The sequence below is a fragment of the Camelus dromedarius genome, chromosome 18 (assembly GCF_036321535.1).
Source record: "Camelus dromedarius isolate mCamDro1 chromosome 18, mCamDro1.pat, whole genome shotgun sequence".
NCBI classification, from domain to species: domain Eukaryota; kingdom Metazoa; phylum Chordata; class Mammalia; order Artiodactyla; family Camelidae; genus Camelus; species Camelus dromedarius.
Genome location: NC_087453.1, coordinates 2032454 through 2048315, shown reverse-complemented (window position 1 = coordinate 2048315; position 15862 = coordinate 2032454). Strand labels below are relative to the sequence as shown.

Genomic DNA, 15862 nt, shown 5'->3' with positions numbered 1-15862 from the left:
CTCCCATCAGGCTGGGAATGGGCAATGCTCGGGCCGGGTGTGCAGGCCGGTACTGATCCAGTGTCCCCTTTCATTGTCTCCCAGTGACTGGGTGAAAAACCCAAAGTCACCCCGTGATCTTGGACACATCACTTACCCTGCCCATCCTGAGTTCTCTAAAGTCTGATTTCCTGAAGTCCAAGGCAGCAGGCTGCCCGGCGGGATGCCCGGCCCCTGTGCAAGGGTTCTGGGTGGGATGGGTGGGGGCTGGGCCACAGCTTTCCTGCCCTCCTGCCCGAGCTGGCTCTGGCCTGGGCTCAGCGGTTCACTCAGTCTTCATCCCCTCCTTTGCAGCATCTCTCTTAAACCAGAACCAGTGTGCTCTGGACACGAGCTCTCCAAGCCAAGAGAAAGAAACCTGAAATACCTGAGCAAACACCGCTTCTCTTTACGTCTCCCAGCCAGACGAGAAGGAGCAGGAACAGCTACTCCCTTTCCAAGCTGTACATACTTCTCACTTGATGATCCCTTAGAGAAGTGTCCCCCCAGTTCAGAAATCGCCCAAGCGGGGACATGGAGCCTCCGGCCTGCGGGCGACCTTCCTGACAGCTCTTCACGGTGGGCATCTCTGCCTTTCCCTTCCCGAGGCCTCTAATTTCCTTCTTGGCTTCTCAGGCCTAACACTGTATTTTGATGCACAAATCAGCATTAGCCCCTTCCCGGTCCTTAAGGGCGTATCACAGCCCTGGGCCCAGACCTGGATCTTCCTGTGCCCTGTGGGTCTATGCCGCCTGCTGACGAATTGCAGCCCTGGTCCCCTCTGTTCTTCCCGGTTGGCTAGTCTCTGAAGGGTAACTCCTGACAGGCCCAAAGCAGTGCAAGACCAGGAGGTGGGCCTGGGTCAGGTGGTCAGTGGGAAGACCCTTGAAACATACAGGACAGATGGGTGTGCCCACCCCCACTGTGGGCCGAGGCAGGAAGTTGGACCTAGGCAGCAGGGGCTTCCTACCCAGAAGGGGTACCCAGGGTTTGGGAGCTGGGACCCCTGCGCCTTGTTCAGTCTTCACGACCCCCACCCTTCCACTTCTCCCCTGTAGAACATGGGTGCCAGATGCCCTGTCCCGGCCGGGTGGTGCGGTGGAGCGAGGCGGAGGGGCGCGGGCGCGAGGGGCTCGGGTGCGGCGCGGGGGACGCGGCGCCTTTAAGGCCCGCGTCAGGCCGGGCTGCGGGGCGGGGCTTCGGCGGGGCCGCCGCGCCGCTTCACCTGCAGTTCCGAGCGCGAGGAACAGAGGCGCGGGCGGCTGTGAGGCCGGCGGACGCACCGGCCCGAGGGAGCGCGCCGCCGGCCCGACTTGGCCTCGCTCCCGGAGCCCGGCGGCGGTCGCGGCATCGCAGCCTGGCTGGAGGCGCGGGGCCCGCTCGAGCGGCGGCGGCGATCGGAGCGGCGCGATCGGGGCGGCTGCGGCGGGGAGCGGGCTCCGGGCGCCGGGCACCGGGCAGGCGCCGGGGCGCGGCGCGGCGGGGAAAATGACCCGGGGCTCCGGCGTGCTCCTCGTCCTGCTCTCGCTCTCCAGCGCGCTCCGGGTAAGTTGCAGCCACCCGCCCCGGCCTTTCGGAAGCCCGGGAAGCGCGGGGCCGCCCCCGGAGCTGGCAGGGCGCGCATTCGCCCGGCGGGGCTCTCCGGGGCTGCCCCCGCCGCGCGCACCGCAGCATCCAGCCGGCTCCCGCGCTCCGCGAAGCCGCCTGCGGTCGGCAGAAGCGCAGAGCCGCCGGCTTAGCGGGGAGCGGCGGTGCGGAGAGAGGTGGGAGTGTGGGTGGAGGATGTAGGGAGATCTGCCCGAAGCGGGACTCTCTGAGCATCCCTCAGCCGCCCTAGGTCCGCGGCCGCTGCCCAGAGCTCGCTCGCCCGCGCCAGGACAGGCTGCCCGCTAGCGGAGCCGGCGCGCCCTCCATCGCCCGCTCGCCGCGCTCCTCCGGAGTTGGCGAGCCCAGCCCGGGCTGGGGCTGCAAACGAGGGGAGCTGGCGGCAGCGGACCGGACATCAGGGTGCTGGGGACAACCTGTCTGGCCTCCCCTGCTAGGGGCTGAGTGCTCCTGAAGCACTCAGGCGCCGCCTCCATCCGTGTCCTCTGTGTGCTGGCTGGGACGCCGCTGCGGGTGGGCAGTGAATATGGACCGCGGGGCACCCTCGCCGCCTACTCCCCGAGGCGCTGGCTGCAGCCGGTGTCCAGCGGGGCCCTCGCCGCGCGGAGCGGGGCCGGGGAGCCAGGCGCCAGGCAGGCGCAGGGTGAGATGCAGCCGAGAGCGCGATCCGGGCGCCCGCATTCTTCCTGCGGAGCCCCGAGAGCTTGGTCCCCTGCCCTGCTCTGAGCCTGCTGGGTGCAGGGCCGAGGGGCAGCGTGAGGGCTGCGCCCGGGGGCGCCCCTAGGGGAAGGCGGAGGGGCGGCGAGAGTTGCAGGAACCCCCTCTCGTGGCCGATCGGCCTCGCTGCTCTTCCCGGGCCGCGCTGTTGTAACCTCGGAAATAAACAAGTGCCGCGGCCAGAGGCCCGCTCTGAGGACGCGGGGCGCTCCGGTGCGCTCGACCCACGCCCGGGGCGGGTGGAAACTTTCCTTGGCGAGTTAGCTTCCCCCGGGCTTCTGTCCTATTTGGAGCTTCGCTCCCGGGGCACGGAACCGCAGTTTGGAGCTTTATCCTAGGAGTGACCCCGCGCCCTGCTCTTCCTCCCCGCGGTGTTTTTTGGTGGGGGAGCCACGTCTGGGCCGGCCTCAGGGTGCCGGGAGCTCCAGGCTGGGGCGGCCTCCCGAGCCGGAGACGAAGGCAGGCGGGCGGCGGCGCGCTGAGCTGGAGGAGGCGGGCGGCGGCGTGGAAGCGCGTTCCGCTCGGCAGCCCCGCGAAGGCGCGACTGCAGGGTGCGGGCTGCGCCCCTTCTCCCTGTGATCGCCTGGACGCTGAGCCGTCTTGCTCCCTCTCCTGTCTTGCGGCTGGCTTCCTTGTTGCACATGCAGTCTCTCCCTCCACTCCCCATCCCTGCACGGTGGACCTGCAGCCTGGGAGGGGGCCCTTGGCCCACCTCCCCCCTTCCCTGCCCTCCTGGTGCCCAGAGCTCTAGACCTCCCACTGGGCAGGAAAGCCCAGCGTGCTGCGGAGGACAGGACAGGAGGACACCCACCTTTCCCAGTCAGTTAGGGGAGCTCTCTGGCCTGGTTAGGCTGGAGATGGGGGCTCCAAGAAGTGGGGGAAGAGGACTGGAGGGTGGAAACCTCCCCTGCCTTCCTGCAGCCTCCCTCAGAGCAAAGCTCGGAGCTGAGTCTCCGAGAACCTGACTTCTTGCTCTGCCCCTCTTCTTCCTCCCTGCCCACCACAGGGAGGAGCAGCCTCCCCGTCCACCCCACCCAGAGCCTGGGCACTGGGGCAGGAGGTGAAATGGCCCCTCGCAGGAGCCTGCTGCCTTGGCCTCCCCTCCTCCTCGTCTCCACTGGCTAAGCCCTGGCCCTCCTGCCTCCTCCTGGACAGTCCTCAGACCTTCCTTTCCGCCATGTGTCAGGGCCCTCAGCCTTGCCGTCAGCTGGCCTGTCCCCCCTGCAGTACCCCCCCCCTTCAGGAGGACATGGAAACCATGGGGGCAGACCCTGGGTTACATCTGGGTGGGGCTGTGGCTGATGGAAGTTTGTCATAGCCTGAGACCTTGCAAGCAGCAGGCCCTGCTTAATTTTGGCTGGATGAAATTTCTGTGAACTTTTCTTTGTCCTAACTTCTTTTCATTCCGTTCTCAGGCCCACAATGGGGATCTTACAGCCAGGGAGACCTGCAAGGCGGGATTCTCTGAAGAAGATTACACGGCGTTAATCTCCCAGAATATTCTGGAAGGAGAGAAGGTCCTCAAAGGTAAGGCAGACGTGGAGATGAAATGGCATTCCGTGCTTTGGATTAGGGAAGCATGGCCACCCATGGAAAAAGAGGCTGGGCTGGCTCTGAGCCAGGCTCTTTGTAAAATGATGGTCCAGGGGTCAAGGGAAGTAGAGACTGGTTGGCCTCATGGCCTTTTGCATCCCAGGTGAATGATTCAGAGTCCTTGTCATTTTCTGAGTGAGGTGAATCATTTCCTGGGCAACAAATTGGAATTCGGATGCAGCGTCACCCAAATAGTGTGCAGAGAGACACTTTCTTACCAAGTATTTTTGTGTATGAAATTCTGGATTCTTAAATTATGCCTGCTTTGAAATGGATGATAAAGCAGACGATGTTGTTGGGAATGCGGTAAATAAGCCCACAGACGTTCTGTTCACAAATGTGGCATTCGTTTTCATCCCCGTCCCACTGACAACACGGAAACACACATGCAGAGGGAACTACCCATTAGCTCTGCCGTAGCTGCCGGGTGATACCCACGCCTGTGACGGGGAAGTCACTGACAGCTTCAAAGCCCAAAGGACAAGAGACCACTCTGCAAGTCGATCGGTCTCCCTTTCAAGACAAACTCATTACACTTTGGTTTTGCACGGGAGGGGAAATGTATCACCTCATTCTTCCTTGAGATTTCAAAGTGGCACCTCAAATAGCTCGACCACCTGGGCCACGTGCCTTCCATCCCCGCACCAGTTTCCCAGAAGCCACTGCGTTTAACCAATTTCAAAGCGATGGAGGGAACAAACTTTCACAAAGCATCAAAGCCACATCTCGGTCTCACGACCAAACTGTCCTCAGGCCACTGGCTTTCCCCCCGTCTTCTGCTTTAGGAAATAGTTTTCCCTTAAGCTCTGACAACAGATCCTTCATGGGGGTGGGGGCACACTCACACAGAGTGGGGGGGGGTCTTTCAGACCCTCTCCTGGAGACAGCTTGTTGACTTACTGTGTGTGACTAATTATACAAATCAGGGTCTTATTTCGCACCAAGTCCAACTTTTCCTACTTATTTGTTGTCCCCTGAGTTGACTGTCAAAATAGAGGTTTGCTACTATTGACTCTTTCATTGATTATCAAAACAAAACAAAAACAAAAACAAAAAATAACCTCTTGGCAGCTGGCCCAGAGGCAGGATGGCTTTGCTTTATGAGTGGGTGGATATGGGAAGAGCTTTCAAGAGATGCTCTGTTCACTGCACGGTGTGTGTCATTTTAGAGTTAGAAAGCGTAGACCGTCTTTCAGGATCTGCAGGTTTATGAGAGCCCCTGTGTGCCCAGGAGAAGGCCTGGAAGATTCTCGCAGGCTCAGGGCGTTGTACTGCCGTTTGCGCATCCAGAGGCTGGCATCCTTGCCACCTCCCTCTGCAGCAGAACCTGATAAGATCTTGGAGGACCAGGCTTAGTCAGAAATTGAAGAAAAAGTGCCTCTGTTTTCATAACGGCAAGTGCCACCTACTACGGAAGAGAATGACAGCTGCTCATGCTTTTCACAGTCAAGTGTGAGGCTTCTGACTAGCGTCTCCCCCTCTCCTGGTGGGCCGTGGGGGTCCGGGCTGAACCGCCCTCTGCTCTTGGCCCGTGCTGGGTGGGGGGAGCATTGATCTCTGGCTGGATGCTGACCTGCCCCACATACCCACGTGGTTTTCACCTGGTGGAGGACAAAACGTCCGTCATCGTGGGAGAACTTGAACCAGCTCCTGGGCTTTGTGGACGCGAGACTCATATTCTAAGCACTTAACTTACGCCCGAGATGAAGCCCAGCCGATCCCTGGTGAAGGGGAAGATCGCAGAATATCTCCCTCCCCCGTGTGTGCCACCCCCTCACTCTTCTCAGGGATGGAGCTGTTTTTTTATCTTAGAAACAATTTTACACATCTGGAGGCAAAAGCCAACACTGACATACACTCGAACCAGGGCAGATAAAAATCTATTTGTGCAGAAAACTTTGCGAAGCACAAGACCACAGTCAAGATGGGTGTGTCAAAAAGAAATGAGTGGCAGAATACTTCTGTTATTCTGGTAGAAATCAGCTTAGATAGTGAATGACTACTCATATAATTGAGTTATTCCAACGGAGAGAGCTGAACCTTAATTTGACAAGCAGAGCTTCACAGAGTCCCCGTTTTATTCCAAGTGTGCCGTAAGCTACTAACGACTGCCTTGTGGCTCCTTCTCTGCCTGAGTCAGTTCACGGGCAGCCCCAAACATCCAGATTCCAGAAGGAGAGACTTGTTACACCGTAATTAACTTGTTTATGATAAATGGATGGAAGAAATGTCGTGGCATTTTGTTTTATGTCTAAATGAAAAGCGTGTGCATTCTAGAAATTTCACGCTAATTAGGCTTAAAATAGTCTCCCTCGATAGGGTAGCAAATACTGTGGCGAACCTTCTGAATGGTGGAGCCACTGCGGGCCGCAGCGCAGGGCGTTTGTGCAGCTGGTGCGTCGTTCCGAGGACACCCTGCGTGTTGTGTTTCCTGTCCGCGCACTTTCTGGCGAGCACTCGAACGTAATTGCATATACTCTCATGCTGTAGTTTTGTTTTCAGGATAAATCACCGATGGCCATGATCACTGGTGCATGGTAATGTCTAAAATAGGATGGTTAAGCCGTTTTCCTTAGGCTAAAACGGAGCGTTCTCTACACCATAGTTTAGCGTGGGGTAGTGGCTGAGCGGTGTCTTTTTCTCTGCTTTGTAAATAATTAACAGTCAGCCCGGCCCAAGGCTGCCTCTCATGCTGTTGCACTGACCTGTTCTCTCCTGGCGGGCACAGCTCTGCCAAAACCCAGACCAGCTTGGAGGCAAAACCCCACAAGGATGGGAAAGTGAGGGGTGTCCTGGTGGGAGCTCTTACCTGCCCTCGCTCCTGGAGCAGAGGGTGACGAGTGAGCAGAAAGGTCTGCTGGGGCAGGAGGATGTGGGGTCTGGACATGGCCCCATGAATTCGGACACTGCAGAAAGAGGAGCTTTGTTTCTGATGACTTCATTTAAAAAGACTGCCTCAGAAAAGCCTTCCCTCTCGCGGTGAGTTTAGGACCGTTTTTTGCCCTTAACCACACTCTGATTCCTCACTGGAGAATTTATATTATCTGGTCAGTCATCTCTCTTACTTAAACTGCAAGATTCATGAGGCCAGCAGCCCTGTCACTCGGTTTAACATTTAGAATGTTCTTGGCCAGTAGGACGAAACCCAATTAACAGGCTCTTAAATGAATGGGGGCTTAATTTGCCTCACATAACAGTGAAGAGATAGGTGGTTGAGGGCTGCAGCAGGAGACAAGCGGCACCATTTCATGCCTAAAGTTCATTCTTATCATTCTACCATCTTTAGTTTGTCAGTTTATTGCCTCATCATTGCAGACTGGCTGCTGTGGCTCCAGGCATTGCATTCGAGTTCGTAGCAAGCAAGAAAAAGAAGGGAGTGGTAGCACCCTCTGCATCTCTTCCTTGTATCAGGAATGCAAATGCTTACTCAGAATCCTTGCAGAAGTTCTCATGGGGAGAACTGAGTCAAATACCACTCCCAGTGGAAAGAGGTAGGGGGAGGGGGTGAGCCTGGGAAGCAGAGAATTGCATAGTCATGTCTGACTTAGGCCTATTATGATCCATCACCCAGTAGATGAGAAAATTGCTACTTGGAACAGAATTGAGAGTCTGTTTTAGGAAGGAAGAAGGGAGGAGTGAGTCCCAAGGAGGCAAGCACTGGTGTTTGCCTCGTAGGGTTTCCTCAGCTTCCAGCAGCCCAGCTGAAGCAGAGTAACAGGCAATGCATTGTTGAGTGAATGGCTCATCTGCCACCAAGGCACACAGAGGGGAATGATTGAGGAGACACCCAATGCACACAGGTGTCTGGAATCAGCATCTAAGAATTTGCCACAAAGTAATGAGTGTGGCCAGAAGTCATGATCTTGTCTTTACAAGTATGTTGCAAATAGCCCCTTTACCCTCTGTGAAGATAGAAAACTCTTGCCAGGATGGGAGGCATTGCTGGTTGCATGGTTCAGATGCCAACCAAGTCTGACTGCTCACCCAACACCCAGTGCCATACCTGCCTCGTGGGGCGGTGGGAGTGCAACCAGTATTGTCAACTGAAGTCATGAATGAGCCAGAAAACGCTGACACTGGGATGTTTCTGAGCCCCCTCGGTCAACTCGCAGAGGAGCTGGAACTGCTGTGAATGTTCAAATAAATGGCAGTAATGACAAACCAAAACTGCTGGACACTGCAAGTTACTTGTCCAATATCCACTCTCTCCCTCTTCCTTACTAACGAAACCTCTTCTGTCCCGATCCACTTGGCTCATACTGAGGCCTGTTTAAGATACTCCCACCTATAGTAGACTCTTACACCAACATGGCAATATGGCCCCTTTCTGGTCAGCGGGATCTAACTAGTCTCATCTATTAGATGAGACTTCTAGGAAAGCTTTGTTTTCATTGATAAAGAGGAGCAGACTCAGCTGGCCATGCCTTCTGCCTTTTGCCCTTACCTTTTCCTCCTGCCTGGAATGTGGGTGTGATGTCTGGGGCTGAGCAGCCATCTTGTGACCATGAGGATGGTGGAGCAGGAACTGGATTCCAGGAATTCTTGAACAGCTGCAGACCTCTGGATTCATTGTCCCCTAAGAGGTGAGAAAAATAAGGTTAAAATACTGCAGTTGAGTTCCTTGTGGCATGTAGCCAAATGCAATCCCTGCCTTAGGGAAAGCAAGAGCTGTGCACGCTAGCAGATACCTGTCCATCCCTCTGAAAGCTCAGAGCATGTTTTATACTCTGTCCTGAGCCTCTGCCCATCCTTTGTTCCCTGGGCCTTGGCCTTACTCTTGCTTTAGTAAACTTGTATCCACGTAGTATCCATGTATCCATCCTTTGTAAATCAGTATCCATGTCCAGCCCGCTGGATTGCAGAGACCACGTCTGGGCACTGGGTAATATTTGTTGAGCAGAGGGAATGAATAGTCACCACCACAGACTCTCTTTGGCCAGGATATGGCTGAATCATTAAAAATATTAAGTTCATGCTGTCTATTCAATCCACCCATCGCCAGTGTGAGCTCTCTGCTGGCTGTCTTAGCTCCCCCTTCCAGGAGCCAGGGGATTATGCACTGGGAATGCAGGTTTCAACAAAGAAGTGGAGGTGCAGAACTCAGGCCCCAGCAGGGGGCTTTGACCAGCTCTAAGCCAGGACGTACCTTCTCTTGAAGCCTGAGGAAGCTTGCTTTGAGCACCCAGACCTCCACTGCCTTCTCTCGGGGGTGTCTCAGGGTCCCCTGAGGAGCGTCCAGAGCCCATGGTGGAGATGTGTTGGAGACGCGGTGCCCCTCTAACTGTCTTTGGGGGTGGTCCTGCCTTTTCAGGGGCCAGTGTTGTCTGGGGCTCCCCAGCATCCTTTCCCTGCTGTAATTTTGCCTGGTCCCAGAGTCAAGAGGTTTAGAAAGGGAAGTTTATACACTTAGAAAGTGGCTTCTATCAGATAAGAGGCAAGACTCCCGGTGACAGAGCACGAAAAGCCTGCTTTATGCGCTGCCCACAGGCCAAGCTTGTGCAGATGGAGGGCCCTGATAGCCGTGTTAAAAACCAAAAGGAGGCCGGGACTGCGGCCCCTGGCGCTCGGCCACCGCTGCCTGCTGCGGGCCTGAGCCTCTGTTTCCACTGCGGCACTCACCCACCCCACCTCCCCGCAGCCGAGAGGGAGGTGCTCATGCCTGGCCGTCCACACTGGGGCCCGAGGGCGATGGATCACTGGCCTCTCTAACCTCCGGCCCCTCTAACCGCCGGCAGTGACTAGAAATCCTCATTGCAGAAGATGCACACAACAGTTAGACGTGTGGGTGACGGGCTCATCCGTGCTGCAGCTTAAAGATTAAGATTTTTGCATTTCAGAAATATGTATTTTAATGGAGTCTTAAGATGAGGGAGTGTGCGACTTTGTGTAATTGTAACACTGAGTTCTGGCCAGACTCTGCCAGCAGGCCCTGCGCACGCCTCGCGTAATCAGGCCCTGTACACACCTCATGTAATCCTAACTGAAGCCTGTCTGGGGAGGTAACATTGTTGCCGTTCTGTGGATCAGAAACCGATGTGGTTTTGGAGGTTGAGGGATTGGCCTCAATGCACGCAGTTCACTCTGTTTCCCCTCTTTGTCCAGACCCAGGCAGTCAGCTCACTGACGGCTCCTGGTCACATGAACAGAGTTGGTTTCTAGAGCGCTCGAGTTGTGTGCAGACAGAAGGACACCCAGGTGTCCGGGGCAGCACCATAAACTCGGCAGTCCTCAGGCACTCACACGTGCAGTTTCTCACCTCGGACGTTTGCCCTGAACAGAGGCCCAGCGTATCCAGGAGGGCTCGACGGCAGTCGCCGGCCTATGAGGGCCCATTTGAAGTGGGTCCAGATCTGGTGGACACCTTGGGTTTGCAAAACTGAACCTGGGATTAGAACAATGCCAATAGGAGTGATGCCAGCAGGAGCCTTCAGCTCTAGGCATGTAGCAAACAAACAGTCCCCGAGCGGCACTCTCACACGACTTTCAGACTCTGCCCGGGTTGGGGGACACGGCAAAGGAAGAGGCGTGAGGAGTCCAGCCGTCCTGGGAACCTGGGACACCTCGGAGGGGAGCTGGGTTGAGGCATGTAGGCCACTCCCACTGGGGCACAGAGCCTAGGGGACGTCAATGAGGCTCATGATGAAGGAGCCTGAAAAAGCTGATGACACTGGTCTGAAGGAGGCCGCCCACCTGCCCAGGCGGGCTTCCCGGCACCGTCTTCCTGGGGGATGTCCATCTGCAGGGGTCCTTCTGCCTGGGTCTGGGGTCCCCATGTTTGCAGGGTCCTCTGAGCCTAGAGTTTTAGGTGCTTCTTTCCTTTCTTCCTTTCTTCCTTTCTCTCTTCCTTTCTCTCTCTCTCTCTCTCTCTCTCTCTCCCCTTTCCTTTGGAGCATGGCTAAGTACCGATCACAAACGGAGAGTGGGTGTGGAAGCCAGCGCTCGTCTTTTCAAAGAACGTCCCTCTCATTCTGACTTTCTGAAGGAACAGTTCTTACTCCTGAGTGAATCCCACTCTGCACAACCCTGAGTGAGTTCCTTTCTGCGAAGAGTGGCAAAGTCCTCCCCAGGGTGCTCTTGTAAAACCTCAGAGTACTTGCTTTTTCTTTGACTCTTCTGAGGGGACTGTGGTATGTTGTAAGACGGGCCAGTAAAAGCATTCACTTTATGTTTAGACTCAAAATTTTGGGGACTTTTTGCCCGGGCTCTAGGCTGACCTCTCCTGGTGGCCTCCGGTACTGACTCAGGTTGCCTCCCCCAACCCCCACCTCTTTCTTAAAGGAAAGAGAACAAAACAGAACAAAACCGCACTTAATTAGCTCTGCCCAGCGTGTGCTACCAAAGGCCATTTCCCTTGCAGCCTCCATCTGGGCACGCTGGAGTTTTCTGAGGACCTGGCATACGCGAATGGGCTCACACTTAACGTGCGCTCAGGGCACTTAGAGGCCACACCACCGTCACCCGGTTGTGTGGAGGTCTGTCCATAGGACGTCCACCTGGCACGCTGCCTTTTCCAAGGAGGGGTTGGCTTAGATTAAGGATGGCATTCGTCCCTTAGTGTGGCACAAGCGACTCATAAATGCAGCGGCTTAAATGACACAAACTTACTAGCTCGCTGTTCTGGACGTCAGGATCCAATGCGGGTCCCCCTGGGCTACAGTCCAGGTGTGGGCAGGCTGGTTCCTCCCGGAGGCTCCGTCTCCTGCCTTTGCAGCTTCTGGAGGCCTCACTGCTTTCCTTGGCTCGTGGCCCCTTCCTCTGTATTCACGCCAGCACTTGCCTCCCCTTCCCGTGCCGTGCTCCACAGTCACATCACCTTCCCTGACTGTCCCTTCTGCTCATAAGGACCTGTGCCGACACTGGGCCCCTGGATAGTCCAGGCTCACCTCCCTCCTCACGTCCTGAGCTTGAGCACATCTGTGGAGGCCCTTGGCCATGAAGGGGACCTCCAACAGGCCCTCAGGGTGGCGGACAGTGCTCAGCAGCGTGCACGGCCGTTCCTGGCTGCCACGTGCTGAGGGCCTGCTGCGTCTCGGGCACCGTGTCCTGTTCTTCACTCGGCTCCCGTGGACCCTCAGCAGTTCAGGTGCCCCCCCCCCCCACTTCACAGTGGAGGGAACGGCGGCCCAGATGTGAGTCACAGGTCAGGAAGGCCTACTTGCCACCCTTAGCGGGGCTCCCATCCCATTTGCCTCATTCCAGGAGCTCCTCTGTCTGCAGTTAGGACTCTGGTTGGCAGCTTCTTCCTGGGTCCTGAGACGGGGCTTTGCCCCTTTGGAGACTGAAGGGGGAACGGTGGCTGCGTGGCCGGAATCAGCTACCGATGGCGCCGCTTTAACTGCGCCTTATTTGGCTTCACCGCATTTCTTGTCGACAGCTGTGGGGATTTAGGAAGGATTAAGGTAAGCCGCCAGTGACAGGTAAATATCCCGGGGTGGGAGAGTGCTGCCCCCCGCCGCGCCAGCAGGAGGACGGTCCTGCGCAGCAGTTTACCTGCCCTGGAGCGGCTCCGAGAAGCCGCAGGTGCTGAGAGGGGCGTTCGCCGCCTGGCACAGGTGCGTTTTCCATTTGCAATACAGTTTAATTAAGTCCCAGTTGGTGGGAGGACCCCATGTATGTCCAGGAAGGGGGCCCCCACTCTCCTTATCTTTGGGTCAGAGGTAGATGCTGCGCGCCTCCCGGACCCCCATTCAGGAGCTTGCGGTGCACCCGTGTTTGTGCGTCTGACTTGGAGAGGTGTTGGATTTTCATCTTGCACTGGCTTTTGCAGCCCAAATGTGAATTTGAACACTATCAGTGTTGATCTGCCTGGAAAACCTCAGTGGACAGGGGTGCTGAGTGTGCCATCCAGCCTTCTCCTTCCAAGGGGTGGTGGGGGAGAAGCATAGGCTGAGATGCAGGACGGGGCGGGGGGCTCCTGGCTGGGGCAGGGAGCACTCATGAGTGGAGGGGCTTCTCTGGGCCTCAGTTTCCTTGTCTGCAGAGCAAAGGGGCAGGATGACCAAGTGTGGTCCAGGAACTGCCGGCCCCAGGGACACGGCTAAACCCTCCCACACCCACTGCAGTGGCTTGGACGGTGGCCCCAAAAGATACGTCAGCCCAGAACCTGTGCCTGTGACCAATTTTGGAGAAAGGGTCTTTGTGGGTTTCACAGAGTTAAGGATCTCGAGATGAGACTATCCTGGCTTATCCAGTGAGCCCTATATCTAATAATGGGTGTCCTTACATGAGGCAGAAGAGGAGACTCAGCCACAGGGGAGCAGCCACGTGACCATGGAGGCTGAGCCTGGAGTGATGAGGCCACAACCCACGGACGCCTGGGGCCCCCAGGAGCTGGAAGAGGCTGACAGGACCCTCTCCTGGAGCCTCTGGAGGGTGCGCAGCCCTGCCGACACCTGGATTTCAGACTTCTGGCTCCAGAGCTTCCAGAAAGTAAATTTTTGTTATTTTAAGCCACTAAGTTTGTGGTCATTTGTCACAGCAGCCCCAGGACACTCAAGTACCCACTGAATCAGAAGCCATGGGGCTGTGGCCCAGGACTCTGCCTGTTCAATCCTCCCCGAGGGAAGCCGATGTTCATTAAAGCACGAGGGCTCCAGGTCCAGAGGAGTTCTGGCTTCAGAACCCCAGTGGCCAGAGTCCCTCACGAGAAAGCATGCTGTCCACAAGGGGGTGTCCGGGGGGTGACGGGTTCTTGGCATCGCTCAGGGGGCGGCTGGAATGACGCTGTGCGTTGCCCTCTCCCTGGAGCAGTAAATGGGGCGCTTCCACATAGAAGTGTAGGATCTCGTATTATAAAGCGTGACACAGAACACTTTCGTTGTGTTTAAAATGTGCGTGGAACATTTGTTCTCCCATTATCTTTCCCTGTCAAATAGAATCTTAACGAGATTATGGCTCAGATAATATCGCGGAGTGCATTGTAAATATTTTGTTGATGTAAAGGTTTGCATTGGGAATGGATGGTTTCAGGGCTGCTGCTGCAGAGGAGGGAGGCTCGCTCCCTCTGCCGCTGAGATGTGGAGGCAGGCGGGCAGGAGCGGGGTGCTCTACGGCAGGAGAGCATTTATAGAACAAGCCTCTTCTCTCCCCTGAACTGCTTTGCTCTGCAAATGCAAAAAGGCATTATTTCTGGTGCCCGCATCTCATTTCTGTGTTTCAAGCGTTCGCGCTTTTGCTGCCCGGCCGCTTCGCTCTCCTGCAGGCAGAGGTGAGCGCCCCGCCCCCCTCTGCGGCTGCACTGCAGGTAGCCTCACGGGTACCTGGGACCAGACCTGCAAGCCACCCTGCCCGCTGGGTCTGCGCTGATGGAGAGCCCTGGGTACCCAGAGGCTCCCGGTCTTCCTGGGAGTGAGTGTCTGCGGCCATCCTGTCTGTCTCTCTGGGTCGGGACGGGCAACCCAAAGGCTGGCCCCTCCAGAGAAGGACCACTGCAGCTGGACGCCAGGATTCTCAGGCCCCCTGCGCTGCTCCAGACCCTCGGGCTGCAGGTGACACATCTCCCCAGGAGCACAGCCCGAGCAGAGGGGAAGGGCCTCTGGGTGGAGCGTGCAGATGAGCTGTGTCGTTGCTTTGTCCTGAGGTGCAGGCTGCTGGCACTCAGTGAGGGTTGAAGGGAAAAATGCCCGTTTTCCTTCCTCCCTTGTTTCTTCAGCTCAGTGTTTACAGAGGGCCTCGGCAGGCACTGGGTTATGGATGCTGCAAATGGGTAAGCTGCATCACGCACACATTATTAGCCCTTTTGCGAAGCAGGGGATCTAATGCGGGGTGCATTGGGTCACTCATTTCAGGGGGCAGCCTGCCTCCTGAGGTCCGCCCTCGCCCCGTCCTGTCCATCACCTCGGCCCTAACCCCCTCAAGGAGAACGGACACCCCGAGGCGCAGGTCTGATCAGCTTCAGGGGTGCAGACCCAGTGCCCCCATCATCAGCCGTGCGGCTCTAGGCACGTGCCACGGCCAGTGTGACCTGTCTGGCCGCTTCCCCGGGAGGGGGTGACCGTTCCCACGGCTCAGGCCAGTCTTGAGGGTCCAGCAGGATGGGCATATGACACGCAGGAAGCAGGGTCTGGCCTGTGGAAAGCAGGCCGCTGCTCACCTGCCCTGCAGTCGCCGCTGTTATTAACAGACGATCCAGGCTCTCCTCCTCCAGAGTCTTGGCCCTGAGATGTGAGGAGGTGGCCTTTAAAGTGGTAATTTTTTCCATTAGACGGCTGCTCAATTTGATATTTTTATGGTTTTGTTTGGGGACTTTTTCCCTCCTGACCTTTACATTCTTATGTGTGGCCAGAGACCTTTTGTTAAAAGGCATGTTTTCAAAATTGAGTAAATAAATGATGGAGTGGCGTATTTAAAGCTCCGTAGGCTCGTGGGGGCAGGAGGCAGCACACGAATGTCATCTCAGTACCGTCATCTGTCCGTAGGGCTGGGTGTGACAGGATTCTGCCACGTCCTCGTTAATGCCAAGGCACGATGAGCTGACGCGTTGTTGGAGACCCAGCATCAGAGGGAGGCGTCGCCACACGCAGGCGCCTAACTGCTGAGAGCCGGACACTTTTTTCTCAGGATGTCTTATTCTTTCCCCCCTTCCCTCAGGTACAAAGACGGGAGCGTACAACTTGTCTCATCTAGTTCTTGTATTTTAAGATAAAAACAGAATTCCAGAAAAGGGCTGAAGGCGATAAAATTGTGGTCAAAAGTCCATAAAATTATAGAACTTACGTTTTTTTGAGAACAGGGAGGTTTCACGCTGACTTTTTTTTTAAAGGAGCTGGACAGCTTAGCGGTTATCCGTGGAGATGTGTAAGATACGCTTCCATGTGAGGGGGGAGAAAAAAAGAGTTACATGCTTGAAAGGTTAACGGCTAGTAAACGCCAATTTTCTACCATCCTGGCTAATCAAAATAGCTTATGAGACATAAGATGTCATGCTGCC

General features: G+C 56.2%; 1 protein-coding gene across 3 annotated transcripts in view; it reads left to right on the top strand.

Moving 5' to 3' along the window:
• Nucleotides 1-1455: 1455 nt before the first annotated feature.
• The window catches only part of CDH4 (cadherin 4), a 467814-nt gene continuing 453407 nt past the window's right edge, over nt 1456-15862 (top strand). For all 3 annotated transcript variants that reach the window (XR_010384997.1, XM_031433527.2, XM_031433526.2), the window contains exons 1-2: nt 1456-1563; nt 3756-3867. Coding sequence is in view for 2 of the 3 variants with exons in the window: in XM_031433527.2 (XP_031289387.2) it covers nt 1507-1563; nt 3756-3867 (169 nt within the window). In the remaining variant the exon portion in view is untranslated. The remainder of the gene's footprint in view (nt 1564-3755; nt 3868-15862) is intronic.